The sequence below is a fragment of the Ostrinia nubilalis genome, chromosome 28 (assembly GCF_963855985.1).
Source record: "Ostrinia nubilalis chromosome 28, ilOstNubi1.1, whole genome shotgun sequence".
NCBI classification, from domain to species: domain Eukaryota; kingdom Metazoa; phylum Arthropoda; class Insecta; order Lepidoptera; family Crambidae; genus Ostrinia; species Ostrinia nubilalis.
Window position 1 is genome coordinate 2,341,321 of NC_087115.1, and position 17,903 is coordinate 2,359,223.

Sequence of the window (17,903 nt, forward strand, 5' to 3'; positions counted from 1 at the left end):
CAGGTCCCACAGAGGCTCAGGCGTGGTGGTGGCAACTGTTACACCGGTAGGGCGGAAGATAGGATAAGATATTATTATCATTAATAATATGTTTTAACAGGATTTCATATTAGTAAATGGTTATTTTTGCTTATTAAACGTTATTTAGTTAATCATTCATTAGTAAAATTACAGTTCTATTGATTACCCGGTGACAAAAGTCGGGGTAATCAAGGTCGGGGTAATCAAAAAATTAAGGTTTATCCTGAGCCCTGCCCAATCTGTAAGTTGAATCCCAAATGTTTTAATACACAAAAATGCGGTTACATGGACCATTATTCCTGTACATTCTCAAAAACTTTCCATGTAAAGAAACCTAAAAAAACAGGATAGAGTAATCAACCGTGCACTGAACCAAGGTCTGGGTAATCATATTCTTATCTCGATAACTCCGAAATCTTGCGACGAGTCGCATTACCGGACACCTCGGCACGGAGGCCACCACTAAAGATTCACGGGGGAGGATAGAGCTCGTTTCTAAATTGCGTAGCTAGGGACGTAGGCGCACATTAGCGACGTGTCGGGGTAATCACGGTTAACGCCCGGACACAACTTCAAATAGTTATTTTACAAAACCTTTTAGTGATATAGTTATATCGTATTTAATTTATCAATGTTTATTTAATCAGTAATCGATTACATAAGCATTGAAAGCGGTAATAATAACGGATTAATTTATACGAGCAAATTTGTTCTGAAATCGGGAGCGCGGACACGCCGTGGTAATCAATTTTTGACGACTTACGATTTTTTTTTAATTACTTAATTAACTATTATTAACTATCTATGTGGTTTAACAACAAGAACCAAAGTTATACTATTAGATAAAAATATTTGTTACTAAAATATTATGATATTCGGGTACTTTTTGGCCCCGGACACGTGATTTTCTTGGCCGGTGGAATGACCCAACAGCATTGTTATTTTTCAGCAGTTAGAGGTAAGATAGCCAGTTCCTCCGTGGTTGAGGATTCCGGGTGAAGCTCGCTTCCACCTTCGGCCTGATCGTCACTTACCGTGTGAGATACAGGCCAAGAGCTTCCTCGTTGAGGATAAAAAAAAACCAGAAAATCGAACGCACGGCGTTGAATAGAGCTCTGTGATTGGTTCGTGTGTCACCCTGTGCGTCCACGTGCACTGGGAGACCTCATTAATAATGTTTGTGAATACGGGCGTGAGATATTTAATATGCACATAATTAAATGTACATATTAAATTACTACGCAATACTTACTTACTATATTTAAATGTATTGTTTGTGATATATGACGTTTATTTGATATTATTTTATGGTAATTTGAATTCATGTAGGCTGTATGTTTTAGCAGGCTGAATCCACAACAACTAGAAATAAGTAGAAAATTGAAGAAAAACAATTTAACCCGACAAAGGTAGATGAAACTAAAAATAAGCAACAGAAATTTATTACTTCTATCTGAATTAAAAATATTATTTAAACTTATTTAATTTCTCTACCTAAAAATCCTTCTATTCTATTTACTGTATGTCGTTCGTTCGTTTCAGCCGAATGACGTCCACTGCTGGACAAAGGCCTCCCTAAGGCTTTCCATCACCTCCCGCGACCTTCACCAGATCGTCGGTCCACCTAGAAGACCTGCCCACGCTTCCGGCTCGTGGTCGCCACTCGAGAACTTTTCTGCCCCAGCGGCCATCAGCCCTACGAGCTATGTCTGTCACAAAAATACTATGTTATGGATTTTGTAAATAAATAAAAAAATATGCAAAACTCATATTTTTTGCTAGTAGGTTTTTAAAAAACTCTTTTACACGTCCCAGTAAGTATCACTTTAACCCTACCACTGCTTCGGGACAATAAATGGGCCAGTGCTGAGAAGAAGCAGCGCAAGAAACGTCACTATTGCTAAAGGTCGTAAAATTGAATAAAAATAATTAGCATGAAGTATTCGTTGTGTTTATAACCTTTGATAGCCTGCAAGGTGGGTAAATATTATTTATTTACTGCACTATAGAGGTTAATTAATTGTAGTCTATTAACGTAATGAATTAATATAACTTATAATAACTATACTATCTAGATACTAATATTATAAAGAGGCGAAAGTAACTCTGTCAGTCTGTCTGTCTTGCTTTCACGCCTAAACCACTGAACCGATTTTGATTAAATTTGGCATAGAGATAGTTTGAGTCCCGGGAAAGGACACAGGATAGTTTTTATCCCGGTTTTTGAAACAGGGACGCGCGCGACAAAGTTTTTCTGTAACAGACAAAATTGCACGCGGGCGAAGCCGCGGGCGGAAAGCTAGTATCCATATACTTAAACACACCTTTTGTAGTAATATTGCGCTGCTTCTTCTCAACACTGCCCATTTTTCCCAGAGCAGAGGTCATCAGGTAATTTTTTGTTTCCACTGCAGAAACGACTCTCTCTTTCACCAGAGGCAGATTTAGGATTTGGCCTACACTCCCCACGCTGGCAAGACGGGTTGGGGAGGCCTGATGTTCGCATATATTTGTCCCTTTGTCGCCTCTTACGACATTCGGGAATAGTGGGGGTGGTTCTCTAATAATATGGATTATGGGATTATGGTAAGTATTTTCTTCTTCTAAATATATTATAACTCAAAGGTGACTAACTGACAGACTGACTGACATAGTGATCTATCAACGCACAGCCCAAACCACTGGACCGATCGGGCTGAAATTTGGCATGCAGGTAGAGGTTATGACATAAGCATCCGCTAAGAAAGGTATTACGAAACTCAACCCCTAAGGGGGTAAAACGGGATCCACGCTTTCGAAGTCGCGGGCGGCCGCTAGTGTGAGAGAGAGTGAGAAGTGAAAATCATCTAAAACAGCAACTTGTTAAAATTAATGATATTAGTACTATGGTAGATCTACAAACCACGTAGCTCGTAGTCGATCTATGGCGTAGCTATCAGCTACGAGGGGGTCGGACGTGAAATGTCTATGGTGGTAGGGTATAATAATAAATAATAAATCTTTGGACAATTTCACACAGCGCCAGCTAGCCCCAAAGTAAGCAACTTAATGCTTGTGCTATGGGTGCTAGCTAAACGGATATATTACTTATATACTTTTTTTTAAAATACATAAATATTATACATAGTCACACCCAGACCCGTCACAGAAATTAAAATTCATCATTTCAATTTCTGCCCGGCCGGGAATCGAACCCGGGACCTCTCGGCATAGTAGTCCGTTCTGAACCACTACACCAAACGGCCGACGTATGATTAGGTAACATGATTTAGTAGAGACTTATAACTTCTTACAGGCCCTGAAAAAAGCTTAAAATAAAAAAAAATTATTGATAGTTACTTTGTGAACCATTTACTTGACTAACGCCCATATTCACAAATAATGCTTGCTTAAGTGAAACAGCAAATCAAACGCAAGCGTTGAATAGAGCTCTGTGATTGGTTCGTGTGTCACCCTGTGCGCCCACGCGCACTGTGAGACGTCATAGTAATGTTTGTGAATACGAGCGTAACTTTCAAATCAAACGCCATTTTGTTATTTTTGGGACCTGGGATAAGAGACACGTTGGACAGTGGAATGAAAACCTACTTAACTTTATCAAACGTCAAGTCACAAATCTGTCAAACTCCACACAGAAAACACCGGTTATCGTTAAAGTTACGGTTAAAGATAGATGGTGGAACAAAGGCAAAGCCTTGCCCGTTTTCACCATCAATCCCTATTTGTTAAGTGACCCCTATGAAAGCTAAATTCCTGTTATGTGTTACCATAGGGGTCACTAAAAATTAAGGATTGATGGTGAAAATGGGATTACTCTACTAAATCCTCCGTAAATAATGTAGATTAATGCCCGTTTTCACCATCAATCCCTAATTTTTAAGTGACCCTTATGATGACACATAACAGGCATTTTGTTTTCATAGGGGTCTCTTAAAATTACTGATTGATGGTGAAAACGGGCATATATAAGAATCTTACCATTAAAAGATAAGATTTGAATTTTTTTGTGACTTTTTTTTAACATCTTTTAAAAAGACGATCAATATCCGACCAAACCAAACTATTTTGATAAAAAAATGCGTCAATGTACTGTCAAAATAAAATAATAGTGTGATGTTTGTTCCATTGCAGTTTGCACAAGTGCAGTTTTGAGGGTTCCGCAAGTTTTGTAAAACCAAAGACCCCTAGACAAAATGACAGTCGTGACAGAAATCGCTTCACGGTGCGAAGGAACTTACATAAACAGGAGCGAAGTAATTTGTTATTTTTCTTAGCGATTAGAGTCGCTTCTCAAACTAAATTATCAATGGTACGATGATGATAGCTAGCCAAGCGGACTTAGAACAACCAAAGAACAATCAAACCAAGCAGAAAATGTTGTCCCCACTGGGAATCGAACCCGGGACCTCTGAATCTAAAACTGAAAAGCAAAAATTTTAATAACCGATTTACATGTAGGTAGTTTTTTGAAAAAAAAAAAAAGCTGGGTATGTGCATCAACCCTAAGCCTTGAAATCTGACGTAGGCAGATTATGTTTAAACACGTGAGTTGTTGTATCAAGGCACTTACCTACTTACACGTGTTTTTTAGGAATATTTTAATTTTTGGGGGGTCAAAATTAAGAGCGTTTACGTCTAGCGTGGCATGTCAAGTTCAGGTAATTTCGATGCTATTTTTATTCACACTAAAATAATTATGACTGTGTGCGTATTCTCACGCTCTATAGTCAAACCAAAATACTTTGATCCACCATCGTAAAAGTGTGCCAGGCTGTCAAGTGACAGCTCAAGGAAACTATAAAATCTTCAAATCTTCCAACACCGACTCCATAATTATAAATAATGGTATACATTAGTCCTAATCAATAATAAATACGTAAATTCTTTATCAAATAGTAAATTATCAAAGGTTTTTTACTATTTTGAGAATATTTTATACAGCCTATGTTCAGCAGAAAAAAATTGAATTTTAATGGTGAGAGATTTTTTCAAATCGATTCTATTCAAAACAAACTTTTCCTGTTTACTATTCTTTTTTTATCCGGAAAATGCATAACATTTCATACCCACCAGCTGCGGGGGCAGCTAGTGGGTTATGTGGGGTTCTTCCTACCAGAAGGTGGGTAGCCCCTACACCCACTAAAAACCTGACTGTTTCTGCCATGATCCATATGAGTGATATGAGGGAACGCGGGACATCGCCATTGGCTGTTGCCTGTAGCATTCGTCCTTAGCCGCCACCAGACACCTCCATGTCTAGCGACCGAGGCCTGTTAGGAAGGGACAGTTGGAGACCATAAGCTGTCCTCTTGCGCCCAGGGTGTCGGCGGCGGATAACCGGAGTGTCGGCTGAGGACTCTCGCTCCTCCTTTCCGCTGCTTCTTTCTGTGAAAGAACACTTTCACAGAAAGTAAGCACACTATACCATAAGATTATTTGTCTCATCATATATTTTATACCTACTAATGTAGATATTGTTTCCGAAAGCGAGCGGGTTCATTCCGTACCTGTACGCTTCATGCGTTCTCTAGCAAAAGCTGAAAATCAGTGTTCTGCCCTTTTGAGGGTAGTGTTTATACTGAGCTCTTTGCTTTTTGCATCGCTGCGGCACACATCACTCTGACGCAGGGAACTATTTGAAACGCTAGTCATCTTTATCTTATGTTGTTTTGTCACTTTTGTTATGTTGCAACTGTTGAAATTATTAATAACCTGTGTAACAAAATACCAGTGGTGTCACCTAGTGTGTTTCTTGACTAACTAACTTTATTTCGATATTGAATTGAATTTCAATAGCAACTATACATAATGTGTATGTTAAAAGCATTAAAAAAAGTGTGTTACAACAAATAAACAATTTATCTATCTATCTCACGCCTCTTCCCGATTGGTAGGGAGAGGTCATTTCCAACCGCCGCTCGTTCGCTTAGGCTGGGCACTGTTGGAGCGTGTCAGTCTGCTGCGGTGACTCACGTGCCAAGACTGCAGTGTTAACTGACAACCATCTACAGGCTCTCGGCCTATACGGTGGAGGAATGGCCCGAAGCACCCATGGCCCGGTAGAACCTGGGTCGCCCTTTGTGTGAGGCGATCATGCCGTCGCACCCACTCCTCTAATACAGACAGAACTGCCTCTATGGTGCGACGTAAAATTTGGCTGACGGCCAGGCGTACCCTTCAGCACTCTAGGGCCTAGATCCTCAAGCCTCTACCTTTTGGTTTCCACCTCTAGTAGTGCACGTACACGTACATTTCCCCTTGGGACCAATGGTCACCTCGCAACTGGCGTCTATTCTCGGTTGTCGACACTAGCTTTGTCGCCACTGAGGATAAATGGCATAAATAATATCGATTGTCACCAGTGGTGACACATACTTTCCCAGTTGTAGCTACAGGCTTTCTCACAACTTATGACAAATTAGAATAATACATCCCAATTATGCCTAGTGGGGACGTACACAAATATTGACGCAAATGTCATCGTGCATGACATACGTAAAGTAAAAGTCAAGTAAGACCAGATGAATACAAATATTAGGTATTAATTTTATTTTGAACTAGCGGCCGCCCGCGACTTCGTACGCGTGGACCTCGTTTTACTCCTTAGTTCGTAAAATCTGTTGTTTGATATCATGTTGATAGATGGCGTTTCACGGCTTCCCCCGCATGAATATTTACGAATGTTAAAAACAGTAGTTTGTCCAGCGCTGTAGATTTTAACCAATGACGATAGATTGCGCTTTTTAGACACGTCTTATTTATTTATTGAAATTTATTTGTCACACATCGTCATCGTAAACAATAATACTGTAAAGTTTCAACAAAATCCGTTCAGTAGTTTTTGAGTGAAAGAGTAACAAACATCCAGACATCCAAACTTTCGCATTTATAATATTAGTAGGATTGTTATACGTCGCCACTAATGACAATATTTTTTTTCCATTTATCCTCAGTAGGGACATAGTCAGTGTCCACAACCGGGAATAGACGGACTGCGGATACATGCGGTATCCACGAATTACCTCAGCCTGTGCCTCAGTGATATCATGCGTTGCGCTTTTTTGAACAGTAGGATGCTCCACGACTACACAGCACTGTGCCATACTCGAGCCCCATATAGGACCATATAACGCGCGACGCAAAAGTATAGTCAGCGACTCAGTGCAGCCGGGCCTCCGAGATTAGGCATCAACCGGCTTAGTGCGCCGGCGGTAGCCAAAAGCTTAGGGGTAAGACGATTCAAGTGGCCGTCAAATGACCACTGTCCAACTAACTACAATCCGAGGTACCTACCGCAAAGATTTTCCGACTGTAATTCCCTGCTGGCAGAGCATTCCTATTAACTATTCTGTAACCACCTATTTATGGTGAATAAATTATTAGTATTATTCCTCTTTATAATATTAGTATACATACATAACTTGCTGTTCCAAATTTTCGTCATTCGTTTTCGTTTCATCGCTAAAAATAACTTAATTTTATTTTTCATTACGTCTGAAATAGAATTTGTTGTAAAAATAGACTGTAATGAAAAATAACAATAAAATATTTTAATTACCAAGTGATTGCAAAATCTACCACCAAGATTTTGCGGATACACTATAAACATCCAGCTACCTGTCAAAGATCAACGTACGCGTGACACATGTCAGCAGAGCACCGAGCGACGTGACCTCACTCTGGAACGCCTCGAGGCGGACTGAATTTGAACGATTCGTGCGCGGCGATTTATAGTAGTTTTCAAATACTCATAGCAAAAAAATTACAATGAATTAGTTAACATTTCAATATACATATTTTAGATAAGATAGTCTTCTATCATATTAAGCTATTTTTGTGTTGAATTAAGGAAGAATATTGGTGAAAAAATCACTTTGATTTTTGGGTAGTTCACGTTCTTTTAATTTGTGATTTCTTATTGTAAAATGCTTAAATCTAAAAATTTTCTCAGATAACTATTTACCCAAGAATCTATGCTATAGGATATAAATGTTTGTTAAATCGTTTTCACAGTATTTTTATAAAAATTTCAGCTTGTAAACTGACACTAAAGTGGAAATTTACAAAACCTGTGTGGACTTATGTTGATAGAATTCTTGAATACTAAACTAATGGCAATATTTTCTCAATTAACTATTTAGACGACGAAATTGCCTAACTATTTATGCCTATAACATATTTGTAGTATTACTGGTTAATGATTGTAACGAGTTGAAAAAGTACTGTTTTTGCGCCAAACGGCGTAAACGCTCTTAAGAGTAATTAAGAGCAAAACACAGATCTCATCATCATCATCATTTCAGCCACAGGCCGTCCACTGCTGAACATAGCCCTCCCCCAATGATATCCACTTGGTAGCGACCTGCATCCAGTGCCTTCCTGCTACCTTTATGAGGTCGTCGGTCAACCTTGCACAGATCTCACCTCAACTAATTCAGATAGGTAAGGTAAGTGCCCCCTACTTCGGTATATTAAGGCTCTTACGACTTTAACATTTTATTTAAAAATAACCAAGCATGATATCAGTATGAAAGCTTTTGTATGCTAAACTTTGGTCTTTTGACAGTAAGTTAATACATAATTTATAGTTATATACTTTGAACTTTTTTTTATATTAATTGTTCTGCGGACCTCTTGTTTGGATCCTGTTTCGTGACAAAATTTTACTCTGTTTCTAAGTTCGTGAACTCATGTCCCCTATTTCGGGATAAGGTTTTATGCATACAGTTAGGATATTTTAATAATGATTAAGGGTTTAATAAATTTAAAAACGATAATAAAAATTTAGAATAAAATAATTATGTGAAATTCACGATATTTTACCTGAAATATTCATAAGAAATAATGTGAGTCTAGTATAATATTTTGATTTGTTAATTCTAACAACATGTGAAAATATTTATATAACCATTAGAAATGTAGGGGAGGGGGAAACTTAACCCCCCCCCCCTCGTACCCATAAAATTTAGATTTGTTGTTTCTAGCGATATGTGAAAATATTTATATTAACCATTAGAAATGTGGGGGGACTTACCCCCCCCCCCCCCTTCGTACCCATAAAAATTGATTTTTAACCCCCCCCCTTCTCCCCATAATTCCACCCCTGGAGCTGTTTCAAGTGAGGGTACCCCCCCCCCCCCTAAAAATAACCCCAGATACGCCAATGACTCGTAATAAAAAGTAAGTAATTAATTAATTTTTTAGGTAGGTAAATATTGAAAACTAAAAAATATGTCGATTTCTTTGATGGTGTGTGTCATAAAAGTACCTAACACCATACATTTATATATCACGAACTTGGAAAAAAGTAACAATAATACGGTTCCTTGTTTCGTGATACTGATTATTCCAAATTCCCCAAGTAAAATTCATGGATTATTGTCAAAATGTGTCAATTAACTATTATCTATCCCATATACAATACAAATAAACAAAGATAAATAAAACAAATCGAAATAAAACCAAAATTATGCTGGTACTACTTATGCTAATTTATCTTAAAATTGGTCATATATGTGAACTTCAAACTCGTGTCATATAAATTCTAGTGAACGAAACATATACCGAATTTAGGTCATGAGAAACTTAAATAAATGCATTATTTGTTTCATAACTTACATTTAAATTATCATAAATAATTATTTAAAAACCAAGCATCAAAATGTTATCCATAATATCCTTGAATCGGCAGTGTCACGAAATAGGGGACACCCGAAAAATAATATGTACGCTATTTCGTGAGTCAATTAATCGCAATTTTAAAGGAATTCTACGTTTTCATATAACTTTTTTCTAAGCCAAATAAATTGTCAAGGAACACATGAAACCACTATTACAAGTTTTATTTAAATGGACGTTCCTTCGCCTTTTTATAAGCTTAAGAAGTTGGAGCGCTAACCTTACGGTGAGAGCAACCTTTGCAAGCCGCACGGCTGTTTTTGGCTCTCTGAGAGTTTGAAGCTTCGTATTGCTCTCATTTTTGGCGCCACAATGTTGGTACTTGGTTTTTTAGATAGCTTAAATAATAGAGTTTTTGTAGTAATGAAGAATTTTTATAAATAATATTCCATTTGCTTATTATTTGAGCTAGAAAAAAAACTTACGAACTTACGTACTATCACGAACTAGTAGCCGTTTACCTTAACTACATAATTATTTGTTTGTTTATTTACATAAGTATAACTACATTAGTTTCATAAAGGTTTGCAGGAAGGCCCTGGATGCAGGCCGCTACCAACCGGCCTCTAAAAAAATCTTTGGAGGAGGCCTATGTTCAGGAGAGGCCTTGGTCGTTCTCTATCCGCATCCAAGGGCTTCTCTCGACCTTCACTAGATCGTCAGTCCACCGAATGTGGGCCCTATAGTGAGGTTCTAACGCCCGTATTCACAAACGATGCTTGCTTAAGTGAAGCAGCAAATCGAAGAGCTCTGTGATTGGTTCGGGTGTCACCTAGTGCGTCCACGCGCACTGTGAGACCTCATAGTAATGTTTGTGAATACTGGCGTAAGGAACGGAACCCTCAATGACTCAATCTGACTCAGCCTTGACTGGTTTATCAATTAAAATAGTTTGTAAGATTATTTTATTAATTCTCAATTTATATGAGTAATATTTTGCTATCTACGTAAAAGAATGTAATGACGACAATGCGGTATGCACAGCTGGTGATGTTAAACATTAAATTTTTATTATTCTTAGCAACTATTTTATTTGAACAAGCCTTAAATACTCGTATGTTTGGGCTTTGTTCTATCGCGTATTTACTTTTACACACGCATACCTAATAATTTAGGCATTTTAGAACAATAATAAGCAGTGGTGGATATTATAATGACTAAAACCTAAAATAAAGTTTCCCATGAAACCTTAACTAATTTTAAAACTTCATGGGGTAGGCATGCGTGGTAACTGGTAATGCACTGGATGCACATGATGGTACCGACTGATTTTAGAGGGCCGGGTGGCTGGGACAAAATGTGTCAGTTAATAAAATGAAAAGCATAAAGTAGGCGTCAAATAGTTTGTGACACCCAAATGGAGAAAAAGTTGATTTAACTTTATTTCAATTTGTAACAAAGAAGTGTTGCGAACTTTTTGACGCTGACTGGAGCTTAATATTTAAAATTCCTAGGATACGCTACTAGAAATCCGCCAGCAGCAACGTCGAGATCGGAGGATCTTGCCCTGCATCTCGCTTCAAAGAAAGTGATGATCAGACCGAAGGTGGAAGCGAGCTTCACCCAGAATCCTCGACAGAAGAACTAATTAGCTATCTAACACAATAAGGCCGGCAATACACGGACCGCTTGAAGCAGTCAGGGTCGACAGCTTCAAGCTGTCCCACCCCAGGATTTTGGGATTCGAAGATAACTTGACAAAAAAAAAGTAACAACTACTTAATCCCGCCCATTTCAATGGCCATGCGTGGGCCATGCCATGGCAAGTTTGGAGCCAGACTCCAAATAATAATTATCCTAACTCACAGGTACAAAGAGAAGTTCGAATTCCTAAGTTAACCACTTTTTAATTCAATTAATTCAACGTACGTAGTTTACTCAACCGTTATCCTGATTGTTTTTAAAAAGATTGCATCAAGAAACGAGAAGTGGGTTGGACTAGTTAGGGTAAAAGTAGAATTATTTTCCTTAAAAAGTACTTCGCCATATAGTTATTTTGATTGCTATGTATTAACTTATATACTGTGGATTTAATACATTCTCGATTTTCTCAACATTTTGAGTAATTTATAATCTATGCAAAAGATATTCAAAGAACGATCACCCAAAGCCAGAAAAGAACATCACTAAATTTAAAAAACAAAATGTCACTGATTAAATAAACATGGCCGCAGTGTGCATTGTTGTGTTGTGTCATTCTATTCATCTATTGTTACTTTGATATTATTTGTTTAGTGGTTTAAAACAACATTACATCTTAATTTAGTTGCGAAATCATTAACTAGAAGACGCAGTTTGATAATATGAAGGTCGTAATATAAGAGCAAGTTTTTACACTCGGAGAAAGTGAACCAACTATTCAAGGTAACTTTTTATTGCGTTATTGCTATAGTTTCCGTGTTATTTCCAACGTAATTATACAAACGATTGTCTTTTAAAGCTTCCTCAACGCTGTGCAGTAAGTTTTTCTGCCTTTCACGGTAGTTTCATGTGTGTGCGAGTCGTGGACAACTTTCTATCATCATTGTAACTTCCTTTGAAGTTCTGTCCTTACAAGGATGTTTTGTGCATAGTTTTCAATTGACTCACGGATTGTCTTGGAACCGTTAATTGATGCGAGCATCACTTATTAATGTTATTAATGGTATGTCGTATGTCAGACGACGCAAGAAAGTTGATACCTAACTTAAAAAATGTTTCTATCTACTTGTTGTTAGCCTTTTTAGAAGTATTTAATGATTTCTTGAATAAAAGTTAACTTTTTGTTTACGTAACTTCTATATATTTTTAATTGGATATCAAGTTTTAACAAAGGTGTATTTTTAAAAATAAATTCCAAGAATCTTTTAGTAGGCCCCAATCTTCTAATTATGGCTTTAATATAACATTAAAATTAAGTTTTACATGTGTTTGGGGAAGGCCCATGTTCAGCAGTGGACATCCTGTCTCCATCATAACCCTTGTATGGTATTTGCACTCAGACTTATCTATACTAATATCATAAAGCTAAAGAGTTTGTTTGTTTATTTACTTGAATGCGCTAATATCAGGAACTACTGGTCCGATTTGAAAAATTCTTTCAGTGTTAGATAGCCCATTTATTGAGGAAGGCTATAGGCTACATACCATCACGCTACGAGCAATAGGTGCAGAGCAACAATGAAAAATGTTGCGAAAACGGGTTTTCACGCGTACGAAGTGGGGGGACAGCTAGTTAGAATATAAAATACTTAACTGTTCTTATAAAAACTTATTCGAGCTAAGATATTAAAAGGCAATTCATGTTTCCATCTGTTTTTAGTACACCTGAATGATTCTACGAACAAAGCACAATGTCTCACGGACACGACGAGGGCCCTGTCTACTACAGGGAGATACAGAAAAATGCGTACCTCAAACGGATACCCAACGAGAGTGGCGGAAGCAAACTCAGGCCTCTGGGGCACAAGGTATGTAGATTTATGGTTAAACACAAGAACTACATAAATGTGTCCTAAAATAAGGTTAATAACTTTGACAAACGAAAAAATTACAAATTCCATACAAAAAACACCAGTTATCATTATGAACATGGCTAAAGTTAGGTGGTGCGAGTCAGCCCTAGTAAACTCACTCAGTTTCCTAAATTTAGGTTTAGTACAACTTTTTCACTCGAACTACAGAACTCTTATATCTTCTTCTTCCTCAGCTCCTCATTGATGAGGATCATAATAATATAATTGGCAAAATCAACTGTTTTACAGACATAATTAAAACAAAAAAAGATGGATTTTCCAAAAAAAGTTACAATACCTTAAGCTATAGCCTAACTTCTACATCGTTCGTTTCAGCCAAATGACGTCCACTGCTGGACAAAGGCCTCCTCTAAGGTTTTCCACAATGCACGGTCCTGCGCTGCCCGCATCCAGGCTCTTCCCGCGACCTTTACGAGATCGTCGGTCCACCTAGTAGTAACTTCTACATACAAAAATCAATTGTCGACTATAGTGCTGTCATTGCATTTGTATTTACTTAAAACCAACTGAAATATTCCTATTACATTCCAGAAACCACCCCTAAAGCCAATGTGGACGTTATTCTGCGTCCACAACGGTCGTTCACCGTACCTCGAGCAATATCCACTAGCGGAGAGCCCTGCTACACTATCACATAAGCCGGTGTGGAGGGCGTGTCTAAGGACTGCTAGACATGTGACGGCTAGTGTCAAACCGCACTCGGGCTTGGAGTATGACTTCTTGATTGATACCGACCATGGACCTGTGAGGATGATTGCGCCGGACTGGTAAGCTTTAAATTTTATCGTACTAAATTATTGATTTTATGTTATATTGAAAACAAGAGTTCAAGTGAAGAGTCGTGGGTTCGATTCCTGCCCTAGGCAGTTCGATTTTTTCAAGTTATTTATATTTTACAACATAGCAGACTTATAAACTCTGAAAAGGATCAATACCGTATCGCCTTTTGCGCGCTGTCAACCACGAGGCGAGGCGTTTACGTTACGGTGCGGATAAGTGTGCGTTGTAGTATGGAGTTTCATACACAGAATAATGACCGCCTCGAGTTGATACGGTTACGATCCCTTACCGACTTGATAAGTGTGCTACGTCCTTTATGTCGCACTCATCTTGCTGTCTGTAAATTTCATTGATCTTGTTGCCTATGGCATGCTGTATATCGTCCAAGTTATTGAGTAAAAAAAGAGCCATAATAGACTTCCATACAAAAATTTTCTGTGGTCCCATTACATTTCCTATACAAAAGCAGTGCTAGGATTAAAGTAGTACTGGGATGTGTAAGGCCGCAGCCTCGAATTTAGCGGGCAGCGGCGCGGGCAACGCACACCCGTTCTCGAAACAAGCGGGCAGCTCGCGCGGCGCTTTAGCGGCGAAGTGTTGTGTTCGGGGTTGTGTTGTCGAGATATTTGTTTTTATTCGCAAACGTGGACTTCGTTGTTGGTAATGTACCATGGTACTTGTGCAATTGTTCTCAAGATCTTGTTTTGTTGGCGCTGGAGTATACTTATGTTGGAATCGCTTGCGCTGCCCCACAGTTGCAAACCATAAGTCCATATGGGCTTAAGGATAACTTTGTATATTAGGAGTTTGTTGTCCAAGGAGAGTCGCGAGTTCCTTCCTAGCATCCAGTATAGGCTGTTGTACTTCAGCTGAAGCTCCTGCTTCTTACATTTGATGTGGTGCCTCCAGGTTAGTCTACGATCAATGTGTAAGCCAAGATATCTAACATGGTCACTGTGGGGTAGAGTACATTGGCCCAACTTTACAGGTGGACAGTCTCCTCTTTTTAGGGCGAATGTCACCTGCACTGACTTAGCAGCACTAGCCTTGATTTTCCATTTTTGAAGCCATTCGTTTACATTGTTGAGGCTTTTCTGTAAGTTCTCTGATGCCAGTTCTGGATCTTTATTACTTGCTAATATAGCGGTGTCGTCTGCAAAAGTAGCTGTAGTTATCCCCGGCGTCAGCGGTAAGTCCGCTGTGAACAGCGTGTAGAGCATGGGGCCGAGAACAGAACCTTGTGGCACCCCGGCGTCAATCTCTTGGAACTCAGAGGTGGCGTCACCCTCTTTCACATAAAATATGCGATCTTCGAGGTAAGATTTGAATATGGGAAAGTATGAGTGAGAAATATTCTGCTTGATCTTACATAGTAGACCTTTATGCCAGACCTTGTCAAATGCCTGCTGGATATCCAAGAACGCTGAAGAGCAGTATTCTTTTTGTTCTAGGGACTTTCTTATGGCGTCACATACTCTGTGGGCTTGTTCTACTGTGCCATGGCGTTCTCTGAAGCCGAATTGGTGATCTGGTATCACTTTGCGCTCCAAGAGGCTTGGCATAATTCTGCGAAGTATTATCTTCTCCATTACCTTCGACAGAGTAGGCAACAGACTGATTGGTCGATATGATGTTTTTTCGGTTATCACTTTGCCAGGCTTGTATATCATGATGATTTCAGAGACCTTCCACGCGCCCGGAAAGTACCCTATTCGTAGCATAGCGAGCAAGTCCACGAGCACCTTGAAATGAAAACAATAAAGGAGGAAATTCGGAGTCTGGCAACTAAGTACAAAGAGCGGTTAATCCATCATCCTAACGAACTTGCTCGCCAACTTACCATGGACCAGTATGTGAGACGACTGAAACGTCATCATATCCTGGAGCTAGAGGATCGCCAGTAGATCTGGACAGCAGATGAGTTGATGCTTCCAATGGGAAGCCACTCCGCATGACAGCATCAAAGAACAGATTTGCTCATAGTCTTGGGACTGATTGCAAATGATCACAGCAAAAAAAAAAAAAAAAAAAAATTCGCAAACGAAATTTCTGAACAACGGCGACAATTTTATTTCGATTCAAATTTATTCCTAACGCTCGATTTATTGTGGGCAAAAGAAGGAGTGCGCTGCCCGCTCGTTGCCCGCTCCCGCGCCGCTGCCCGCTCGTTGCCCGCTCGTTGCCCGCTCCCGCGCCGCTGTTTTCGAGAACCGGTCGATTTGATTTTACGCTTAAGATCCTGCCGCTCCCGCGCCGCTGCCCGCTAAATTCGAGGCTGAGGCCTAAAAGCCTATTTGCATAAAATGATTATTAGTTTTGATAGTATTTTTTATTATTTATTCTGGATTTTTTTACATATAATATTCGACAATTCTATTATCAACGCCATGTATTAACAGGGAGTCGATGCAAGACTGGGTGACCACTCTCCGCAACAAGCTGCACGAGCTCCGTATCCTCTCTAAGGGCGAGAATGTGTACTGCGCCGCTCCCGCCGCCCCCGCCCCCCGCGCGGCAGCCAGAGATCCCACGTCACCGTTGCCGCCTACACCGCCCGTGCCGCCTGATAGGTAAGTAGCCCATAACAACCCCCCCAAGACTCTAGAAAACCCCTAGCTCTTCTTGACAGTGATCCCTAGTCCCCAGGTAAGTAATCATCAGTACCCCCTCCTGACAATGCCCCTAAATTTCAGAAAGTAGCCCCCTAGCAAACCCCTAGCTCTTCTTGACAGTGATCCTCTAGCTCCCCCTACAGTGACTTCTAGATCTCCCTGACAGCGGCGCTTACCCCCCCCCCCCCCTGATAGTGCCCCCTAGCCCATCCCTGACGGTGATCCCTAGCCCCCCTGACAGTGATCTCTAGCCCCCTGACAGTGATCCCTAGCCCCCCTGACAGTGATCCCTAGCCCCCCTGACAGTGATCGCTAGCCCCCCTGACAGTGATCGCTAGCCCCCCTGACAGTGATCGCTAGCCCCCCTGACAGTGATCGCTAGCCCCCCTGACAGTGATCGCTAGCCCCCCTGACAGTGATCGCTAGCCCCCCTGACAGTGATCGCTAGCCCCCCTGACAGTGATCGCTAGCCCCCCTGACAGTGATCTCTAGCCCCCCTGACAGTGATCGCTAGCCCCCCTGACAGTGATCGCTAGCCCCCCTGACAGTGATCGCTAGCCCCCCTGACAGTGATCGCTAGCCCCCCTGACAGTGATCTCTAGCCCCCCTGACAGTGATCCCTAGCCCCCCTGACAGTGATCCCTAGCCCCCCTGACAGTGATCGCTAGCCCCCCTGACAGTGATCGCTAGCCCCCCTGACAGTGATCGCTAGCCCCCCTGACAGTGATCGCTAGCCCCCCTGACAGTGATCGCTAGCCCCCCTGACAGTGATCGCTAGCCCCCCTGACAGTGATCTCTAGCCCCCTGACAGTGATCGCTAGCCCCCCTGACAGTGATCGCTAGCCCCCCTGACAGTGATCGCTAGCCCCCCTGACAGTGATCGCTAGCCCCCCTGACAGTGATCCCTAGATCCCCTTGATAGTGATCCCTAGCCCCCCTGACAGTGATCCCTAGCCCCCTTGACAGTGATCCCTAGCCCCCCTGACAGTGATCCCTAGCTTTCCCTACAGTGACGACTCCTAGATCCCCCTGATAGTGATCCTTAGCTCCAACAACAGTGACTCTTAGCTCCCCCTGATAGTGTCTCCTAGCCCCCCTGAAACTGCCTGATAGATGAGACGACCCCCCCCCCCCCCCCCTACTGAAATTTCTCCCTGACGTTGATCATAGCCCCCTGAAATTTTTAAAAGTGACTCCCTAGCCACTCACACTATTTCCCCCCCCCTACGCCACACAAAAGTCCCCCTCCCCCTCTCAGACTATAGCCCCTCCTTCCCCGCACACAATAGCGTTCCTC

The 17,903-nt window shown here is 40.7% G+C and overlaps 1 protein-coding gene across 2 annotated transcripts in view; it reads left to right on the forward strand.

The window, feature by feature from the left end:
* Positions 1-16,583, forward strand: part of LOC135085353 (uncharacterized) — a 46,287-nt gene extending 29,704 nt beyond the window's left edge. Inside the window, exons 1-4 of one of the 2 annotated variants that reach the window (XM_063980141.1) lie at positions 11,865-12,063; positions 13,001-13,148; positions 13,746-13,981; positions 16,394-16,583. In XM_063980141.1, coding sequence (XP_063836211.1) covers positions 13,032-13,148; positions 13,746-13,981; positions 16,394-16,568 — 528 coding nt within the window. In that variant the 5' untranslated portion in view covers positions 11,865-12,063; positions 13,001-13,031 and the 3' untranslated portion in view covers positions 16,569-16,583. Of the gene's footprint in view, positions 1-11,864; positions 12,064-13,000; positions 13,149-13,745; positions 13,982-16,393 lie in introns of those variants that run through there. The other variant, XM_063980142.1, reaches the window with a different exon arrangement.
* The last annotated feature ends 1,320 nt before the right edge of the window (positions 16,584-17,903 follow it).